The 18,019-nt window shown below is 39.5% G+C and overlaps 1 protein-coding gene across 2 annotated transcripts in view; it reads left to right on the forward strand.

Annotated features, from left to right (window-relative positions):
• ca16b (carbonic anhydrase XVI b) overlaps window positions 1-18,019 on the forward strand; it is a 155,642-nt gene that overhangs the window by 90,955 nt on the left and 46,668 nt on the right. For both annotated transcript variants that reach the window (XM_028446398.1, XM_028446399.1), the window contains exons 4-5: window positions 5,155-5,303; window positions 16,280-16,375. In XM_028446398.1, the coding sequence (XP_028302199.1) occupies window positions 5,155-5,303; window positions 16,280-16,375 (245 nt within the window). The remainder of the gene's footprint in view (window positions 1-5,154; window positions 5,304-16,279; window positions 16,376-18,019) is intronic.

Consider the following 18,019-nt stretch of genomic DNA (forward strand, 5'->3'; position numbering starts at 1 on the left):
AGCTACACCTGTTCGGCTTTTATACATGCACTCGGGGCCCTCCATGCCCAGTCTCCCCGCTGTCAAAGCACGGTCCGGTCCACAAGCACACACATACACACACGTTTTAGTAGAAATAATAAAGTGTGTCTCACTGTCGCGCACACAAATTGTGCCACAATAAGCGGCACGGTGACAGCACCGGCTTTTCACCCTCTGTGAGAGGGAGCCACCGCACAGCAGATGGGTCCTCTGATGGTGAGCTCATCTGCCTCTTCCTCTTATCGGAGGTAGGAGTGTCCCTGGCGGACGGACACATTTCACCAACCAATCAGGATTGGCAGAGTGCGAAAAATGCTTCTGTGGGCTGCAGATGGAGTGTGCATCCCATAGTGAGACATCTCACTCATATTACTCATAGAACTGGGGTTATGTAAATAACCTAAAGTCTCCATTACCAGTTTTTATTGCGCTATTTAGATTTTGCACATTTTCAAGGGTAATGGAAACGCAGCTAATGTGATGTTTTTTTAGTTTCATTTGTGTTCCTCATAGCCTGGTAGCCTCTTTTCCTTTGATTTGCATTCAAACTGTATGATTTCAGAGGTTATATCAGCGGAAGGTGTTATAAATGCGCTTTTAGTAGTCCATTTTCAGAAATGTGTAGTTTTTTTACCACGGCAGACGTCACCAACCTTTGCAGCCGTCGGATTATTACGTCACTTAGTGGAAGTGCGTCTGATTGTCAAAACAAACGTGATGGCCTTTTCCTAACACCTCTCCTCACAACATTCCTTAAGCGTGTGTACTTAAAATGTAAGCAGTCTCCCAAAGCAGTGTGCCTCCACTAGGTGGCTCTACTGTCAGGTGAGATTAGCCTTCCACAACAGGAATTGAACAGCCTTCACACTATTTAAAAGTCAATGTTGTAATTAGGAAGTGAGTGAATAGGTCCTAAAAGTTCATAGTGATTGATTTTGTGACACTCCCTTGCGATTGACCTGCTCTGAGATGGGCCTGATTGGCTCTCATTCAAGCAGCGTTCTTCAATAGAACATTTCTCAGTACAATTTCAAACAGCTCGCCTCCAAACTCATTGGGATCGGGTGGCCCCAGAGACATTTGCATTGATCAAGGATTTACTTTCACACGTACTCCCCCTTTTTCACACGCTGTGATTCAAGGTCTTTTTGGCTTAGTTTCTAATTCCTCCTGTGCAGTTGGGGGTTCAAACACACCCAGGGCAGCATTTCTAATGAAACTCCCAAGGCCGTCCAGCATCCCTGCTTCTTGGCTTTACTAGTGTTGCACACAGGATTACACTATTTCAACAACAGCAGCAGGGCTTCATCACCATCTATGTAAATGTTTTTGCTCATTGCGAATGGGTTTCAAAACAATCGTGCGTTGGGCACTAGTTTCTATATTCAGACTCCCGCTCAGTTTGACCTGATAATTTCTGTCTTGAGAAATCTCCTGCATCATGTCTTCTCCTTCATGCTGAGGGCCTTCAGCTTAAGCAGCACTGGCTCATAAATACTACTGGCAGATTCTTTTTGGCTCCCGACACGGGCTCGGCTCATCCCTCATCACACAGTCTCCTCTGCTTAGATCTCGGGTTTTTGTCCCTTTGTTTTCTTCAAATCTAGCCTTTATTTTACTCCCTCCTGTCTGCAGACTGCTGATCTGTCCAACGTTCTTTGCTTCTCTTCATTCTCTCAGGACATGTACATCTTGTCATCTATTTACTGACAATCTGCACTTGTTTGTTCACACACTCATCCTTTCCGTTGGCTTTGTGATATGATTAAAAGTGGCCTGTCCTCATTCAAAGGCGGACTAAATCCACTTTTTACAGCATAGATCAGTCGACGGAGACCCAGGTCTAATCTAACTAATTATGTCAAATGTAGATGTGGGAAAGGGTTTGAGATGCATTAGCATGTAAATACACTCAGGACAGCAGAAGGATGATAATCAGGCTTTCAGGGTGTTAAAGATGCAATGAAAAGCCAACATGGCTTAAGATCACCCCTATATGAGACAGCTGAGTGCATTACTAAGCACAGAGGCAGAAGCTTTAAGGTAAATTTACAGGGAAATCTCATAAGAGCAATGTCTTTGACTTCAGAAGTGGGGATTTCAACTCATTCATTACAGAGTGGGCAAGCTCTACCCTTTTTACAGTATTGCTTGATTTTTCTTCTTTTATTTATCTCTAAAGTTACACATTTTGAAAGTATCGTACAATATTTGTATTTTTCCTCTCGTGATAATTCACTGAGCGTTTTTTAATGAGACAATTTGTCTTTTTTTTTTTTTTGATTGTTAAATAAAGACAATTTGGAGAAAAAAAATAAACCAATGATAGACTACAGCCTGCATGTATTGTATTGCAGGTTTAAGGGGAATTGGCTGTTCGTTATAATTATCTGCACAGTGGGACTGATGATAAAAAATTGTAAATGAACTGCGTCCTTTGAACTGTTGTTGTCTCACTGTTCTGCAAATAGCATTGAACCCCTGAGTCTACTGAATATATAATCAACAACTTGTGTGAGAGTCCTGGTAATGAGCTACTATATAACATGCCTGTTGGTTAATGCTGGGAGAAATGTAAAATAAGCAATACAGTGGAGTGGAGTTGAAAGAAAAATCTGCAACAAACTGTCTAACATTGAGCAGAGCATGAAATGTTAATACGGTGGTATGAGAGAATGTTTTAAATTACTTTGCAATTCTTTGGCGAAAGGGAAGTCAATACACCTTGTAAAAAGCCTGCACATGGGAGACACGGTGAAAGAATGACTTTATATTCTTTCATTGATGCATAATTGAGAGGGTAGTGGCTAAGAATGAACTGGCGCACATGCAAAAGATCCAGTTGGATGCAGTTATTTATGGAATCTACTTTATAATGAGTTATTATTAGTAGTTTTCTTTATTGGACAGATTTGTAAAAAGGGGACAAAAATGAAAATTATTACTCAAGTTTGGTCCAGATGTGGCTAAGCTAATTGATAATGTTCCCCAATGGCTAATCCAATGGTAGCTGGTGATCATTGTTATCAGAATCCCTGCTTTATAGCCCATAGGGTTCCTCTTTATCTCTATAAAAGCAAGGAATCTCTCTGTCTGTGTGTTCCTCAAATATCTCTGCGGATTAGGATCAGACTGACCTGAGAGTTTCAACATGGCTGCTGCTGCTTGGTTCAAGGGTGTGCGTCGTCGAATTTGTTTGGACTGCAATGATACCGTTAATTAATTATTTCATAAATGCTTTACATATTCCGCAAGCACCAGAGCCAATCACTGCACACCGTAGCCACGTGCGCACCAGAGCCAATCACTGGAGAGCCCACCCTCACGCTCCACCTCCTGAGTCGACGGACGCACCGGTGCTTCACGTGACTGCGGATTTGTACTTGCACGTCACCCCGTTCTGTGCATCTAAACTGACTGTTGTGGATTAATTGCACTAAACGAGTCCGGACCGAGTCTGTTCCGGTCTAAGGAGATCTGGATCCACGAGGACAACAAACTGAATAGTTTTCACTCTACAGATTTCACAACAAACCTAAATGTCCGTGACGTTCCATTTTCAAACACAACCTCATTTGGCCATCCATGAAAAAGCTACTTAACCTACCACTTTTCTATAGCAATACATACTTCCTACGGGCACTGTACTAGTTGTGGTGATTTTAAACTTTCAGCCTTGTTTAATTCTTTTCTCCTACTAATGGATTTTTCTGATTTGCTAGCTTCCAGACTATGATCTTAAGCAGTGCTAAGATGGAAAGTGTAATACTTTGTGTCTAGTCTCATTGTCAGTTGTTGAATTGAAATGACTCTGAGAACATATTGAATCATTTTAACAAAACAAATCTATTGTATGAACACAAAATGGAGAGATGCTTTCAAAAAGTTAATGCAATTTTTGAGCTCGTGTGAATAAGCCTTGAAATGATGAGCAGCCACGTTGCTGACCAGGAGTCTCATTTTTAAAACTTCCTGAAATCCTACGTGTATCGGAAAATCTGCTGCACCAAAAACATATTTGGATTTATAAAAGCATGCAGAGCACAAAGACACTCGACACACCAACATTCTAATGGTCAAAGCAAAGGAGCTCATGAATGGTTTTTGCATCTAAACCAGGGGGGTAAATCCAAAGCCCTTGACCCAGATCATTATCACTATATAGTTCAGTTCCTCTAAATTCCCAAAGTAGATGATTGTACCTGATGGATGCAGAAGCTTACAATTTTTTTTGTGCTCATTATTCATGGGTTTCTACATTTTTAATCACCGTTTGATCGGAATAACAATATTTTTCCCCAAACCCTGCCATTCCTCACAAATAGTCAAATAGAAATACCTACAAATTGCAATTTTTAGGAAAAATAATGCAAATTCAACAAATCTTTAAGTCAAATACTAGACATGAGTGTCACTGCTTTATGGTTGAGGACTTTCTAAGTGAAACATTGACTGCGAAGAGTGAACTGTAGTGTACAATATTGATGTAATTGCTCATCTTTATCCTCAAAGAAATGAGCGTTTTTCATGTTCGGCCAACCTGAGAACAAAGTACGTTGTAAAGAACCTCTGAACTGAAGTGAGTGAACCTGCTGACCAATGGCATTTTACACTCCATCAAGGCAGAAAAGACGAAGTAGAAGAGCTTGTGAGTGATGGAGGCCAGAAAAAATATTAATTACTTGGTCGTCACAGTTTAGTGGCATCACTAATAAATAAAGAGCAGGCTAATGACAGCACGTCGTACTGATGTAAATAGTGTGAGTGCTAAAAAGTGGGAAAAAAATGGTCTGATCTGAAGGTGGAGTGGAAGACAAGAGAGGCCTGGCACCATCAGAGTGTGTCTACTACAGGTGGGGGCCTTGGCACTCCCAAATCCACCACGTGACACCTTCAGAGCATTGTCCGTAATTCAAATTTACTCTACATGTCGGGGAAGTGTTGGTCCACAACGGAGTGTACACAAGCCACATTAAAGGAAAATTACAACCTTTCTGCAGGAAATTACCAGTGCATCCTTCAGACCTCGTTTTTGTACATAAGCAAGTTTCGTTAAAGACGCCCCTAGCTTGCTTTTTTCCTGTTGAATTTTGCCTCTTTGTGTGATGTAGTTTTTTTCGTATTTGTCTGCAGTTGCTGTACTTCTCAAGGATGACTTCTTCATAAGAGGAGCCGGACTGCCGGGACGTTTTAAAGCTGAGAAATTGGAGTTTCATTGGGGTCAGAGTAATGGATCAGCAGGCTCAGAGCACAGCATCAATGGCAGAAGGTTTCCAGTGGAGGTAAGACAAAAAAAATCTGTCCTCTCCATGTACAAAGATTGAAGTTAATGGTGAGTGTTTTGATATCAGGGTGCCTCCTTTTCTGTTTTAAACATTGTAATTATTGAACTAGATATGTTCACAAAACACGTTATTATAGTTTTTTCCAGCCCAAGCGAAGAAATTCACAACGCCGTCTAAACTTCAGGAGTCTCACATACCCTTAACTAAAAAAAAATTCCCAAAATTGGGCTATACTTGATTTAAGAATTACATTCAATCTAATCGTTAAGTGATACGTCATTGATGACAGTGACGATAATAAAATCACAGAAACATTACAGCCTGTTTATTGAAGTCCACAACCATTCAAGTGTATGCTGCCCAACAGCACCCCCCACCCTGCAGTTTTTTTTTTAAAATCATATTATCCTAATACCAAGAGGAATAATGGGAAATGCCAAGTATTTTGTTTAATTTTTTTTAAACACATTAACTCATTTTCTAAGTCATATTTAGGATTGTGTGTAGCTAGCAGCAAAAATGGGGTTGTGACAAAATAGAGAAGCTTTGAAACATAATGGTGCAGTACATATTGGATAAAAGGGGGGATTTGTTTGCCAGTTTTACAAAAAGCTTGTAAGCTGCAGACAGAAAAATAGAGAATTTGAAATGAGCCTTTTCACACCCTGGAACTGCGCATGCGCAACCTGGGAGTTCATTGGTAGAGAGGGATATAAATGTAAACAAGCTTTGTCAGTCTATTGATATTTACAACCTAACAGAGTTTGTCATTTTATTCCAGAGATCTTTAGTGTTTTAATAGTGTTTATATTGTTAATATTACACATATTCGGACTCAAGGAAGGACCACGGTTTTCCGCTGAAGCCACTTTTGGCCGATCCGAGCACTTAAAAACTGATGGGAGCAGCTCAGCAGCAGTATGGAAGCTAGGCAGTGCCCTCGCTTCCACACAGGTGACCCCTGGTTGACAAAGACACCGACGACCTGGGTCTCCAGCGGGTGGAATTCGGACTCTACCCGGGAATGATGCATATTTTTGGGCACTTTTATAAAACCGATGGGAGAAGCGTCAGACTTCCTCTGCTTCCTCACTCCTCTCCCAAGCTTTTAACTTATGATTGTGTATTTTCTGTATTTAATTTATTTGTTTTTTTTTTTTTTTTACTTGTGTAGTTGTTTTAACAACTGTCAAGTGTTTTTCAGTTTTTGAAAAGCACTTATAAATAAAATGTATTATTATTATTGATGGAACGAGCCAGATTTCCGCGTGTGAAAAGGACAGTATGAGTTCTCACTTTGAAAAGGTTCATTTATGAGGTCCACCATTCACTAACCAGGTCCATGATTATTTTTTATTAAGCCATTATTTTAATTCAATTTACAAATGTGAAGGAAGTGCACAACATGGTCAGGCCAATAAGTGAAACAGTTTGAAAAGCCTGAATTTTTAGCTCATGTGCAGCATTAGCTTTAGCAGCTAACTCGGCATTTATGCCTTGCCGATTGATAGCACGTTTACGCAAATAATCTCCAACGGGAAAAATAATCTACATCTCTGTCAGACTCGCTGTCAGATATGGTGAGTTTTTACCTCTTCACCTTTGACCTCATGCGTGATAACTGAACGAGAGCAAGATTTCCGAGAGTGTGAAAAGGCTTATTAAACACCACCTCATCACCTATAATTTAAAGATCAAAGATAGGAGGTCTTCAATCTTTCTGTGATTATTGTTGACTCCTGGATTAAAGCAGGAATTCAAGTTGATTGTTGTTGTGCTCATCCTTCATGTCTTTCCTTTTCTTTTTAATCAATATCAAATTATGAGACGTCTGATTCTTTTTTGCTTTGTGAAAGTAATTTAAAAAGGTGTCGATCCAAACTAATTGTGGAAATGTTAGTACTCTTTTCACATTGAACAGAAACAGGGAAGAGCTGTTAGTCCCGCCTCCAAAGCTCAGGTTCTCCTGTGTTTGTTTCTTGGCGTTTTCCATCTGAGCCCTCTCTGCAGGCATGTTGAATGGCTGAGTAATTAGATTTGTTTGTGCCACATCATTTTGTGCTCAATCTATTGTTAAAGGGCACTACATTATATACTGCCATTATAAAGCTGTTGTGCATATGACTCCTTTTGATGGTGTGCCTCCTAAATAAGGCATGGGAGTTTTCTTTAATGGCCAGTTTGGACAGCTGTCGGAAAAGAGCTGATAGAACTATGGGGGGCGGGGGGAGAAATGCCCCCCAGGTATGTAATTTATGGATGGGAAATCTACTGTAGGTGTGTGGTGTAGCATGTGTGTTGGCGTGAGGCCAAGGGGCTGCGTGCTGTGTGAAGAGACTAATGCAAAATAAAGGAGAGTTTTAAAAACAATGCAAGATTTGCTCCTAATCAAATACATGTATTAGCTTCACATTATGTGTGTAAAAAAGACATTAGCTAGATTCATGTTAATTTTGACTAAGAAATATCCAGAATTTTAAACATGCAAGGAATTCCTCTCAAAATTCAGAAATATGTTTGTTAGGTTTATCTAATCAGGGCTGGGGTCAATTACATTTTAAAATATAATTATGTTTTCAATTATCCATGTTCAATTATGATTACAGTGATGGACATTTTTCCTAATTACAATTAAATAATGATATTTTTTATCCCCTGAAAGTCAATTTCAATTACTTTCTTAATTATTTAAGTTAATTTACAATTAATACAACAACAAATACTGAGTCTGAAATAAATAACCCCTTGTACTAGCTTTTTGTTAGCATCTCTTATGGTAGCAAGTCGGTTTTGACCCACTTCCTAAATCAGCTGTAAAATATATTAAAAACAATCATATATAATTAAATTTGTTTCTTATCTTTTGGTTATTTTGTTAGGCTTCCTTATCCAGGAAAATATAGGTTTTGATATTTATGGTGTGGGTGTTTGAGCCTTTTTTGTCAGTGTACTCCTCGATTTCAAATAAAAAAAATGTAACCCTCAAGATAATCATATAGATGAATAAGTTTGTAGTGTTACGCACCATATAAAAAGTTAATATGAAACATATTTTATTAATTAACTACATATTTGTTAGCCATAGAACTGTAACATTGTTCCCCAGGTTTACATTTTAATCAATTATAATTAGCATTTTTTTTTTTTATAGAACTCCCATGTCAATTTCAATTACTAGGTCAAATTTCTGAACTGCTTTCCAATTAAAATTACACAATATTTGTAATTCGTTATCAGTTACATGATTACATTTAAAATTGACCCCAACTCTGATCTTAATGATAAAATTGACCATATATTCACACATTTACTGTCTGTACATGTCAACTATTAGTGTGAAACCTTTCGCTCCTGCTTGGTGAGACTAAAGATTTTGACTTATTTAATAGTAAACATTATTACCAGAGCCTTCAGTTGTTTAATCAATGTGGTGCATTTAAGTACACCATCACCTCAGTAGGTGGTAGCATTAAACACACATTACTGTCATCTTATGGATTGCTGTGTGATTGTCTGCCAATGAATGTGACTTGGTGAGGTATTACAGCAAGCACAGATGAAACACTCTTTTAACACTAGCATGCCCAAGGTTTTCTTACTCCTGTTGCCCTGCCCAGAGGCCGCCAAATGACACTCATTTGCAACTCAGTGGGGCCACCTCTCTTATGTAAATAAAGCCTTTCGATCGGAATGTGCAGCTGGGCAGTGACAAACTTTGGGGGTTGGTGTAAATGATGGCCAGTGTTGAGAAACCAGTTTCTCCCAGGTAGATGTTTGTTAATCCAAATAACATTATATGGAATTATTGGATAAGAATGGCCAAATTAATATGAGCCATGTGTGTTGTGATCAATTAATAAACCACAATAAATAAAATTAGAAAAAGAAAAACAGTAATAAAGCAACCAAGCTCCTGTTTCCTACTCCTGTATTTTCACTATTTACCTTTATTGTTTTTGTGCTTATAAATCAAATGTATTGTTGCTATTCATGGTAAAGCAAGATTTCCGAGTGTGAAAAGGACTGTTTGAGTTCTCACTTTAAAAAGGTAAATTCGCGAGGTCCACCATTCACTAACCAGGTCCATGAATTATTTTATTAAGCTATTATTTTACAAATTTGAAGAAAGTGCACAAGATGCACAAATAATCAATGCTTCAACAGGAAAAAACAAAAACCCAGGCAGGCACATCACCATAGATGAGCAACTTTTTCCAACTAAGACTCGCTGCTGTTTCTTGCAATACATTGCAACGAAGCCGGACAAGTTTGGTATCAAGTTCTGGGTGGCATGTGACCTTAAATCCAAGTATGTGTGCAAAATCATCCCATATCTTGGCAAAGACCCCAGTCGTCCACCTGGGGAGAGATTGTCTGAAAATGTGGTGATGAAGCTTATGGAACCGTTTATGGACAAAGGAAGAATTGTTACAACCGACAATTTTTTCACTTCATTGTCACTAGCACGTCGACTGCACAGCCGGAAGACCACCCTCCTTGGCTCAGTCAATAAGATTCGCCGGGAGCTTCCAGATTCAGCTAAAAAGAATTTGGCCCGTGAGGAATTCAGCACAGAAGTGTTTTCAACCTCTGGTGCCACACTGACTGTTTATGTGCCCAAACGAAAGAAGACTGTCTGCCTCCTCAGTAGCGTGCACAGCGTGGTGGAGACTGAGGCTACTCGGAAAAAAAAGCCGAACACAGTCACCGACTACAACAGCATGAAATGTGGTGTGGATGTCATGGATCAGATGGCTCGAAAGTACACTGTGCGTTCAGGAACACGACGTTGGCCATTCGCTGTGTTTTACAACATGATTGACATTGCAGCGCTGAACGCACATGTGCTTTATCAGGCATGCACTGTGGTCAAGGAGAGAAAGGTGGACTTCTTGCTGGAGCTTGCAAATGAGCTTGCCCGGTCTCATATGGCAGCCAAGGAGGTGAATGAGCAAAACCTTCAGCAACAACCACCCACACCTGATGTGGGGAAAAGGGCATTGTGCCAGGTGAAGTGTTGCTGCAGGAAAAACCGTGCCACCAAGCGTTGTATGTATTGTGACAAGTTTGCACGTGGCAAATGCATAAAGGAGGTGTGGCAGTGCCAGAATTGTTCACAAAATCTCTATTAAATAAATTTCACCAAGAATGCAAACAAACTGTTGCCGTCTCACTATTACTACTTACTACTTTCTGTTGCAAAAGTTGAAATATAAGTTGCAACCTCTATGTAGCTGCTGTATGGGAAACACAAAGGAGAATACAAAAGGTCTTTGTGTCCTTAACCTACCAAGCCACCCCCCCCACCCTAGCTGAGGGGGGAGTAGTGGCCTCAGTAACATAACAATGGTCACAAGCTGAGTTGTTCACACCCGCCAAATGACACCAGCTTGGACTTTAAAGGTATAGGTGTCAAATGACACCACTCTGGTCATGCTAGTGTTAAATGCCTGAACATGTTCCCTACCCTTCGTACAATAAAGCAGGGGTCCATAACACTTCTGACACCACACAGCACCTGTTTGGACTTGTAGTTCACGTTGAATGATGCCAGCTTCAGCTGATTTACAGCAGCAACAGCAACGCACGCACACATACTGTCGTCTGGTCTTCCACAATGTCTACGCTGGATTTATTATGAAAAGCTGTCAGTTAGTGTTAGGAAAGGATGTGTGTGAGGCATGATTAGCTTTCAATATTCAAAGCTTTCCTATTAAAGTCAGTGAATTCACACTAAATACTTCAGGAAACATCTCAGCAGCATCAAGGCCACAGCCTCATGTTTGGAGACCACAGGGAGAATCATCCTCCGTATGTAGGATGAGACAAGCCCCAATCACTCATGGCATTATAGAAGTGACGTGAACTAGAAGATTTTCTATGTAAAGCTTTTCACTTTCAAATTTTCCCCCAATTCTGTTTCAGTTTACATAATTCTGTTTTGGTTTCCATGTCATCAGCTTTCCCTAATTAGATGTCATCACTTGCTATTAAAACTTCCCTAAAATCGTGTCAAGCATGCTTAATAGGGTAAATTGGAGGTTGTTATTGGTAATAATTTTATTTCTATGCTTCAGATGCGCGATTTGAACGTCATGTTGAATTCACACGAGATTACTTAACTGAAGATTTAGCATGAGATTTAACATATCTGTCCATTTGCTACGCTTGCTCGGCATTCAACCATCTGTTTAGGGGGAAAATAGGGTGTAAATGTCACCCTAGTCATATCGCAGTTCCTCCTGACTTTGAGTAGTTAAAAAAAAAAAAAAAATGTATTCAATTTTTGTAAAATATAATATTTGTTTGAGGATGTGAATTTTGTTGATTTTCGTCAATTTTCCATGAATGCAGAACATCAGACGCCCCACGTACGAACAACATATACTTCCTGTTGACTGTTTTACTGTTTATGACCATTTACTGCTGGTGCAACAGTGAGTGAAAAGAAACCCCAGCATTTCGGAGATTATTCAGTTTTGCCAATAAATCAACCTACATATATCAAGCTTGACGTATTATTTCACATTGTGAAGCCCGAAGTAAAAGGAAATCAGATGATGAATGGATGAAGGGGACTATGGATGTGAAGGATATAGCCTCTAGCCCTTTGACTGTTTCGTCCTGTTTGAGGGGCCGTTTTCATTTGTCATAAATATGACTTGGCAGAATTAGATTTGTTTGAGATGCCATTAAACCTGAAGGAGCGTGTGCTGCAGAACTCATGGCAGAGGGTTTATATATATATATATATACAAAGGTTTTGTATTTCAAGACCTTTGCGGCATCACTGAAGCTTGAGCCCTGTGGTTTATTAGTGAGCCGTGGTGGCATCAACGCTAAACAAGGACCTTTCCAATCTGCTGTCTAATTATCTTTTCAAATGACTCCCGTATCGCCTGCAGCTGTGTATATTGTCCAGCCTGCACACTTGTTTGGCCTCCTGTTGTCATGGTTTTGCGAACAAAAATTATGTATACAGTTCATGCAACTGTACAAGGTCAAATCAACACATTTACATTCAATAGTGTGTGTTTCGGTGCAGATTTGGATTTGTTCCACGATGAGATGAAAAAGTAAAAGAAAGAATCTCAATGAGCTGCTCGGCCTGTGGCTCCTGAGCTTGACATTAATCTAACCACCTTCCTTTTCATGGTCGTGAAGTGGGGAAATCGATAGATGGACCACCTGTTCACTCAAACAGCACAATGAAAAATGAAACAGTGGATATTTTTTTCCTCCCCCCGGGCAATACGCAGGGACCTTTTCTAATAATATATTTGCGTGTCAACAAGGTTAGATTAATTATACATAGAACACAAATCACATATTTGAAGGTTATGCATGTGAGCTCAGTTCTACGGGGCTAAGAAAACATGCAGTTGGAGGGAAACGCACTGTAACAAATAGGGATGGGAATTGATAAGAATTTAGCAATTCCGATTCCATTATCGACACTGCTTATCGATTCAATTACTTACCGATTCTTTTATTGATTCTCATTGGGTGAGGGAATTAAATAATACAAATGTATTTGTTTGCTCTAACTCTTTATTATATTATGTTTGTCCCTTTAATTTACTGCAGGAATATCGGCTCTCTATTAATCCACCAGGTATAGATTGTTTTCACTGGATAATAATATATACAAAAGCGCTATATGAAATTGATAAATTATTATTATTATTATTATAACATATGACACATTTTGGCTACAAACATTTGAGAATACTTACAGGTCTCCTTTTGAACTTGAACAACTTGATCCAAAATGTATTCAGACATAAAACAAATAATTCTTCTGTAAAAAAAAAACAAACATATTAACCACAAGTACAGCTGCACTTAATTGTTATGTATTTAAACGGTAAAGCTGTAGTTTAGCCTTTGTTTACATTTCTATAAATGGACCTTCAGAGACACCGTCCTCGTTGTTACATGTGACGTCATCAACCGGTTTTCAATTCCCATCCCTAGTAACAAAATATCTGGGAATCTACGTGTGTTGGAAAACACTTCCCTTTAATTAGGAAGCTAATGTCTTTTATTATACCAGTTTCTGCAGGCAGAATGCACCACACTTCCCTAAACATACTGTAATGTGTGTTTCATTAGAAATGCACCAGGACAAACAACTTGAAACGAGTAAAAAGATGAAACACAACTAAAGACAAGCTGTTGAAACTACATTAAAGAGCATACACCAATGTAAAAACCCAAATCTGATAAACCAATCCACTTTTGTTGTTGTTAGTGTGCAGAAAACTAAAACTTGGTAATGATTCTAGATAGATGCATTTGGCGGTGGTCGCAGGAGCTTTGTTGTACAATAATAGGCAATGCTCACACAATAAGATCACACTGGTCCTCATGTCTTTGTGCAAACTGCAAACCGCTCCTGTTGTTGGATTTACTCATGATACCTTTTTAGGTCTGTTAGATTTGTAGTTTTAGGTTGTCTGTGGGAAAGAAAAATCAATTTAATTGTCTTTTTCTGTGTGCTGACCCTGACATTTGTCCTTTTCTTGGTTTACCAGCAGGGATAGGCTCCAGCAAGTACCTGTGCCACTTTTCCGAGTAAGCGAGTATGGAGAATAAATGATCAAATAAATGGAGTTGTCAGATAAGCTGCTGCTTTTCCATCAAAGTGCTCAGGGCACGTGTGGCTTACCTTCTCGTCTAATTGTGGAATTTGTCTAACGTTTGTCTAACTGCTTCTCACTGGTGCTGCCACACCCAGCCGCCAGAATTAGCTTATTATTTATTTGAAATGTTTTATTACTCCACTGTAGTCTTGGTCCTTGTATTCATGTGGGCGGGCAGGTTGTGTGTGTGTGTGTGTGTGTGTTTGTGGTAAGGTGGGCTGTTTTGTTTATGCTTATGCGTTAAGTGTGAGAGGTGCTATATTTATAGATTAAATATGAAATAATATTCAGAAATTGGAGTGGGTAATATTTTCTTTCTCTGCTCTTGTTTAGTTATCTGGGTTGCACTGTGCCACGACTCACTGAGCAGAGGCCTCTTTCTGTTGTTTATTTATGATTTCTTGCTTGCAGGAGCCATAGTGCAAGGTGCTGTGAAGATGTTTTTATAAGAAGACATTAATATGTCAAGTTCTAGGTCCTAATTTGGAGTATGTGCAATAACAGTCGGTTTTAAGGCCAAAATTGGTGAAACTGTAGATTTATTGTGTTTTGTAACCATTCTGTGCCATTTGTGCCACTAATTTAAAGTATGAGTGCAAGGCATGCAGTGAAATTGTGTTTGCATAGTGTGGCTTTTGCCACATAGGTTAGTCTTTTTCATTTTAATAATGTCTATTGCATCTTTATTTTGACACGCTGACTTTGGGTTTGTTTGCTCAGCAACACTTGCATACACAAATCGTGACACTTTATCTGTGTTGAAAATAAGTGCTGTGGCACCTTTCTAGGTGCTCATGTGCAATAATGGAGTATATTATTTTGTGTAATTGGAACGATATTTACCTGTGAACAATAGGATGCTGTGCAGAGCAGGGAGAAGGAATATGTTTGGGACTGCGATAAACTCTCCTCCTCCAAACTTCTGTTTCATGTCGCTTTCTCGTCCTGCCTCAGTAGCTTGTTGTCTTGGGAAATCGTGCCAAACATGACTTTGTTTTTCGGCTGTTTGTGCTTAAGTGGAGCTCGGGAAAGCAGAGCCGCTTTTAGCACTTTGTGTTTGCACTCACCTTGTGCCAAAAAAATAGAGGGAAAATTTGACTGGTGTACAATCCCGCAGATAAAATAAAATAAAATAAAGCAGTCGGCACATATCTGTTTGGATAGACAGCATGAAGATTTGTCGAACCACCTTCCGGTCCTTCATTATGCTAACAGCTTTCAACAGTGTGTAGGTGTGAAACTTTAACTAGAACAAGCAGGTTTATGTGAGATCCTTTCAACATGCAGTGAACAAAGACAACTAAGTGGGAGAAAAAGCTTGATCTTTATCAACTGCCAATGTCGGAGTTTGAGTATTTTTAAATCATGCTTTCTTTACCGCACTGTTAACAAGAGCAGATCAGATGAGCCAATCTCAGTAAGTAAATGAAGCCTAAGGGGGGGCAGCGTAATTGGGTGATGTAGTTAATAACATCTAAAGGGTGATGAATGGCCAGAAGTCTTTCCTGCAGAGTTCAACAACAAATTAGTTTCATTAAAGGCCGCAGTAAAGGAACTCTGAAGGCAACTGATTAACTGAAATCACCTGGATTGAGCCATTTTCTATCTGGTTTAAGCCTGTAGTTTGCCTTTATTTGATGTTCATTTCATCTCCCATTTACTCTATCGACAGCAAACAAACTAAACATCATAGGCTGAGTGTAATCGCTTAATATAAAGCTAGAGATAAGAAAAGCATACCTTTTGATAAACTATAAACTAAACATCAGAACTTTCTCTTATTGCCTATTCATTTAATTCACAGACATTAAAGGATTACTCCATATAAGTTGATGGACAGCCTCTGCAGGATTTGATCTGTAAAATCTCAACACATGCAAGGCATGTAAAAGTTAAAAATAAAATGGAAATCTTGCAGGTATAGACAGTCCTTTGTACTCACGCATCCAAAGTTTTATTCTGAAGTCAAAAGCAAAGTTGTGGGTGATTTAAGGTAATTAGGAGCAATGATTACAAGAGAAACATTCTGTTAGATGTTCGCACATGGGGACAGGAGTAAAAAATGTTCTTTCCACACGCCTTAGTTAGGACACATGCCCTGAGGAATGGGATGCTGTATTTCTTTTGCATCCTGCAGGAATGGCAGCACGCAAAAAGGGAATGACACAGATTATGGGAGATTTATGAGAGTGATAAATACAGCCTCCTTTATGCCCCTCAAAACTGCTTTCCATCAGCTCTTCAGCAGTGTGTCCTAGTGATTGATGACAGAACTGTTTGCTCTCCTTGTCCACTCCTCAAGCTGTTTTGCTCTGTTCTCCATCACAGATGCAGATCTACCTTTACAATTCTGATGACTTTGAAAGCCTCAGTGCTGCCATCAAGGAAAGACGCATCATCGCTGCCATGGCCGTCTTCTTTGAGGTAAAGTATCATCCGAACAAAGTTACAACAACTTAAAGAGCAGCTAAACTTCAAAGTTTTGGCTGACGTGCGTCTATAGGCTGGAAATTAAAAAAAAAAAAAAGCCTTGATAATGGATGTGGCTCCTTGAGCAGTTAAGACTCACCCAGTCTATGCCATAAAATCTCCAAAGAACAACCTTAAGTAAAGGACTAATGATTTTTTAAGGGAATTGTTCATAATTAATTTTAAAATGTTACCAAAACTGCTAATTTTCTTTTGTTGTCATGGTAGTTACTCATGGACTTTGATTTTATTTCACCAGATGTTGCCATAAAAATTACTTTTTATCTACCAAGCCCAGTAGTCCATTCTGATTTTTGATTTCCTTATCATAAAGGTAATATATTCAGTGCAATGATTCTGTCAGAATTTTTCAAATTAAGTTTTTTTTCTGAAGCCAAAGGCAAATGAAATTTCTGGAGGGAAATGTGTCCAAACCATGTTGTGCGATTCCTCCCAGCTGGCGTGCAATGTTCCCTCCCACACATACTTCATCATGCTTTGACATGACATATGCATGGCGCAATGTCTTCATTAGACTTAATAATTATGTGGTTGCAGGAGCACGATAGAAAACGGAGAAAACAGAGTCTGGGAAACTTGGAGCGCAATTTAAAGATTTTTTTAAAATTAGTTTGAAGAAAAATCAGCACTCGTAAATATCCAGGTTTATTGTGGAGGGATGCACACATCATGCATATCTAATCATCACATTTTGCACATTGTGTGGCTGACTTCTTCCATGTCTGCCGTGCTCAAGCTTGACACAGTTGCTGCTAACACGTGCCCAGGCCTGGAAAGGATTGCTAGTGTAAGGGTGCTTTCACGGATATAGTTTGTGGACTCGGTTCAGGCAGTGAATCTGCAACATTGTTACATTTTCATTTGGTCTGGTTTGCTTTCACACTACTCTTTGCCAAGCGCACCAAACTTTCCAAACAACGGCACGTGAGAAAAAGGGTCGGTCGCCTATTGGACAAAATACTTCTGCCTCCAGTAAAGACGACAACAAGACTTCGGTCAAAAAAAATGAATTTTCCAAAGGAAATCCTAAAACAAACCACCCAGAGTAATTGTTAATAATTAAAAAGAACCCATAATCACATGATCTCACAACCCACGCTTATGCGCTGCATAAGCACAGAGAAGATGCAATCGTCCGCCCCATCTTGCCTGTCAGCGCTCAGAGGCGTCGTGCCAACAGAGGATGTACGTGTGAAGATGTGAGAATGTATGTGGAGGTGAAACATAGAGCAGTAAAGTCTGCAGCTCTGGCTGACTGTTAATCGTTTGGGGAAGAGAGAGAATGGAAATAAATGAATGATGTGGAAGTAATATGGAAGGGTGTGTGGAAATGTTTGACGTGTGTTTGTGTGCTGCCTGTGGGATGCAGGAGCGCTGTGAGTGTGTGTGCGTGTCCTTGTTGCCGCGACGATAGTTTGTGTGATTGCTGTGTACCGCTGGCTAGTCAGTGGCTGGGTTTCCATTACGATATTTCTAAATGTCGACAAAGTATAACTGCGCTTTGAACGTGTTTCTATTGGAGGTTGTTTTGGGCCTCGTAACTCCTGTGAAATCTCACCCTGTGAGACTTTACTGCAG

This window comes from Gouania willdenowi, chromosome 5 (assembly GCF_900634775.1).
Source record: "Gouania willdenowi chromosome 5, fGouWil2.1, whole genome shotgun sequence".
NCBI lineage: Eukaryota > Metazoa > Chordata > Actinopteri > Blenniiformes > Gobiesocidae > Gouania > Gouania willdenowi.